This window comes from Olea europaea, unplaced genomic scaffold, assembly GCF_002742605.1.
Source record: "Olea europaea var. sylvestris unplaced genomic scaffold, O_europaea_v1 scaffold3458, whole genome shotgun sequence".
NCBI lineage: Eukaryota > Viridiplantae > Streptophyta > Magnoliopsida > Lamiales > Oleaceae > Olea > Olea europaea.
The window spans coordinates 1-4,265 of record NW_019253657.1 but is presented as its reverse complement, the minus strand read 5'-3'; the positions used below and the strand labels follow the sequence as shown (position 1 = coordinate 4,265).

At 33.2% G+C, this 4,265-nt stretch overlaps 1 protein-coding gene across 1 annotated transcript; it reads left to right on the top strand.

Annotated features, from left to right (window-relative positions):
• Positions 1 to 3: 3 nt before the first annotated feature.
• On the top strand, positions 4 to 3,642 carry LOC111386200 (serine/threonine-protein kinase HT1-like). The gene is made up of 5 exons (XM_023010653.1): positions 4 to 39; positions 1,479 to 1,674; positions 2,293 to 2,414; positions 2,494 to 2,649; positions 3,046 to 3,642. Exons 1-5 carry the CDS (start codon positions 4 to 6, stop codon positions 3,364 to 3,366), a joined length of 831 nt encoding a protein of 276 aa, XP_022866421.1. The 3' UTR covers positions 3,367 to 3,642.
• Positions 3,643 to 4,265: the final 623 nt, after the last annotated feature.

The following is a 4,265-nucleotide window of genomic DNA, read 5'->3' as shown; positions in this document are numbered from 1 at the left end:
TTGATGCTGTCTAAAGTTAATCATGACCACATTGTGAAGGTATTTTGTTTTCAAGTACAAGGTCTTTCATCAATTACATGGGTTTGCCTTTGCTAGTTTCATAACCTTTTCTATTAATGATTCAATACAAATAGTTTGGATATCACTAGACTGACAAATTTTTTAATTTAGTAACTTTTAAGCTTAATGACTCAGTGATAAGGATTTTATTTTTTGCTTAGGATGCATACTGGACGAATTTCCTATGTCAGGCCAAGTATGAGTTAACAAGTGGTCATATTATTTGTGTGGCTTTTTTCCCCCCTTCATATCTCACGAAACTTTGTTAGTCTAATTATGGAAACTACTCCAAAGCAACTACTAGTTAATTGTTTCTATATATTGATTAACGACTCCTGTCGATTGATGACTCGAGCTAAGAGTGCTGCTTGTTCAGTAAAAGAACACGTGTCATGTTGTTTAGAGAAAAGAGGTGTGATGGATAAAAACACTTCGATGCTTAAGTCAATCTTAAGTTATTGTTTAAATGAAAAAAATGGAAAGAGTTCTGGCTAGAATCTTAAAATTCACATGCCTTTGCATCATGCTTTGACCTTGTATTTATAGGTATTTGGATTGTGGTGGTTGGTGAGACTTACTGTGCTTTCTGTGCTGCAACCGTTGTCAATGCCATCCCAAATCACTATAACTTACCTCATCCCTGGAGATCGACTTTACAATGATGTTGACACATAAGTGTAGTAATTTGATAAAGAACAAGAAGATGAACTAGAAAAAGGGATCAAGAGAAGAACTGATGGCAAGAGAAATAGTTTTATTCATAATTTAGGGGGATATATTACATTTTTTCTTTTTTCTCTTTTTCTTTTGATAAGTAAGTGTATAGTACATTGAATAAACCCTCCATATATAGAGCAAGAAACTAAAAATAAGCTAAAACTAAACGAACTTGTACTAAACTAGAATTTTATCAAAATGTTCAAATTAATTTTATTAATCTATATATTCATAATTGGAATTAAAACTCTATTTTAAATCCTAATTAACTTGTAACTCTATCTCCATCAGATGTAGCAGTCGGACTCATGGTGGAGTTCTTAGGATTAGAGAAGCACTTGTCCTATTATGATCAACTTCCCTGAGGTGTGAATTGCGAAGCCAACGTAAAAAGTTTGGAGTCGAAGAAGAGGATCTGAGGGCTGGTTTGTATTCTTCAGTTGCTATAGATAGAGAGTTATTTTCAAAGTGACGCCACAAATTCAGTTCTATCAAATAAACAATGGGAAGAGAGATTTCGTTAATTGTTCTTATACAAATTAAATCAGAAAGTGTTATAAATTACACATAACCAAATTGATCGAGCACAAAAACTTAGGAACAAGGGGCAAAGTCGAAGGCATGATTGGCTAAATAATCTCTTTATTTGAATATTCTGCACTATTTTTTTCAGTTGTTGAGGTGTTTTGTTGCTTAAACAGTTTATTGGAGCCACCGCAGAACCAGAAATGATGATAATCACGGAATTAATGAGAGGTGGGAACCTCCAGAAGTTCATGTGGAGTACTCGTCCAAATTTCCTAGAACTAAACCTTTCCATAAAGTTTGCATTGGCAATTTCCCAAGCAATGGAGTATCTACACCAAAATAGAATCATCCACCGCGATTTAAAGCCTAGTAATATTTCTGTTCCAATTCATTTGATAAACTTCATGTTGTATATTTCATGGTATTCAACTGTTTGAGCATTTAAGCAAAGTTTCTTCATATGCTCTTTGATGTTTAACAAGACATCATTTTGAATTACCTATTTATGATCTTTTAATGGTCAATGATAATGATGGAAGTTTTTAGTTTTTAATGGGAAAATGAATGCACATATAAAATAAAGGCATTACATTTGACTAATTCATTTGTTTTTAGATGAAAACCAATCATTCTAGCTCACAATTACGATCTTTACATTGCATAGAAATTCACTTGACATCTATAGAAGAGGCCTTTGCTTCCTAGTTCCTACTGCTCATCGATATAATTCGTTTTTGTAATGTGTCAAAATTTTCACTCAACAACAATAAGCTATATGACTTATTCTCAATAAATTTGGTGACGGCTATACAAATACATTTTTCCCACACTTCAAAATTACTCACATATCTAAAAACAATGTAGAAAGCTGATTGAAGTTATTGGTATTATCATCGACAACATGTTAAATGAAATTATGTATATTTCTGTTTGCGTGTGTAATTCTAATCTTCTAGTTGCTTATATAACTTTCTGCCAACAATGTAGGCAATCTACTTCTCACAGAAGATAAAAAGAAAATCAAGATAGCCGACTTCGGTTTAGCGAGGGAGGAGATTGAAGATGAAATGACAACGGAGGCTGGGACATATCGATGGATGGCTCCTGAGGTAGTACATTAAACGCAAAAATATTTTATATTTATAAGATTATTACAAGTCTCTTGAACGTATTTTCTTAAATGGTCAGTTGTTCAGCATAGAAACTCTTCAATTGGGAGCAAAGAAGCATTATGATCACAAGGTTGATGTCTATAGCTTCTCTATGGTTCTGTGGGAGCTGCTCACTAACAGCACACCCTTCAAAGGCAGGAACAATATAATGGTGGCATATGCTGCAGCAATGGTATGTTCATTAGTATGTTAATTCTTATCTATAAATGTATAGTTTATTATCACTAGCACGTGACTACAGATTAGCATGATTGCCTTGCTTGAAAGTTACTTTTCTAATCATGTTTTGCAAAGTAAGTATATTTAACCTACTTTTTAACACTGCTAATATCTAGTTTTTGTCACTGTAATAAGTACTTCATACTGTTGCAGTCCCTTTTTTTTATAATTAAGTTGTTTTAGGCATATGTAAATTATGATGTTATCTTTTTGTTGTGCTTTTGTGAGCCTCGATAGTGTCTTGGCATGCTTAGTTTAAATGTTTAGACTTTTCTGAGTTACTGCAGCACTTTATTCAATTTCTGAACTATATATCTTATTGATGATCGGCATCTCCCTTCAATTCTAGAACCGAAGGCCCAGCATTGAAAACGTTCCTACAGAAATTGTGCCTCTCATACAGTCTTGTTGGGCAGAAAATCCTGAAGACCGACCAGAGTTCCAGCAAATCACCATTTTTCTGAAAAACTTACTCCACAAAATCTCCCAATTGGATGGCACATCAGTAATATCACCAACTTTGTTGGAGGCAGAATCTTCAAGAAACAAAGAGACTGAAGATTCTCCACCCACAGACTTCCTGATGTCCAGGTCCGAAGAAACGAAGAAAAGGTCAGGGATTCTGCGTTTCAGAATTCTGAGTTGTTTTGGTTGCTGTCTAGGTAACTAGTTTCAGTAAATAGTAGATGCAGTTATGCTCATTTTGTTTCTCAGTCAGAAATGTATACATATATAGTTATGAAGCCTATAGTTGTCAATTTTGTAGTGAGCCATGAACATGCATTGTACAGAAAGCTATGGAAGTAGTGATCTAAAGGAAGAATAGAATAATGGAAAAGGAAAAAATCTTTTGAGGTAATGGTCTATTGGTTTCCCTTTGCCTAGTCATTTCTTCTGTTCATTCAATTCTTTCATACTTTTCTGTTTACCCTTTGTGGACATCTTGCCATGCTAAAGTTCTACATGTCACTGGTTGATAAGGCTCTTTTCTTTTCTTTTTCTTTTTAATTTTTTAATTTTTTTGTACTACTCAACCCCAGCCTTGGAAAAGCATTCATATTATTTTTTTGTTATTGCGAACTGTAACTCATAAATTTATTGTGGAAAATGCCATATGTACAGGGTTATTGTCTATAGAATTTTTACAAGTGCTGCAGTGGCACTACATGATTGACAATTCTTTATTTTTTATTTTTCAACTACAAATCTAATCTCGACAAGTGTAATCCTGTAAAAATTCTGTAAGTCAAGCATGATTCATTTATTGTTATTGCGAATTGTTGATAAAAGCTCTCTTTTTTTCCTTTTTTTTTGGTGCTACTCAACTTGAGCCTCGGCCAAGCATTCATATTATTTTTTTGTTATAGCGAATTGTAACTCATAAATTTATTGTAATTAGATTGAGCTAAAGATACTTGTACGTTCTCCATGAGAATTTTCCAGGAAAAAGCACAAAGGAATTGCGTGGTTTTCAGCTATGAATATTTTCGAAAAGATATCATCTTATTATATAATAATAAAAAATTGACCCAGATTGAAAAAAAGAAAAAGACGAAAAAAAAAAAAAAA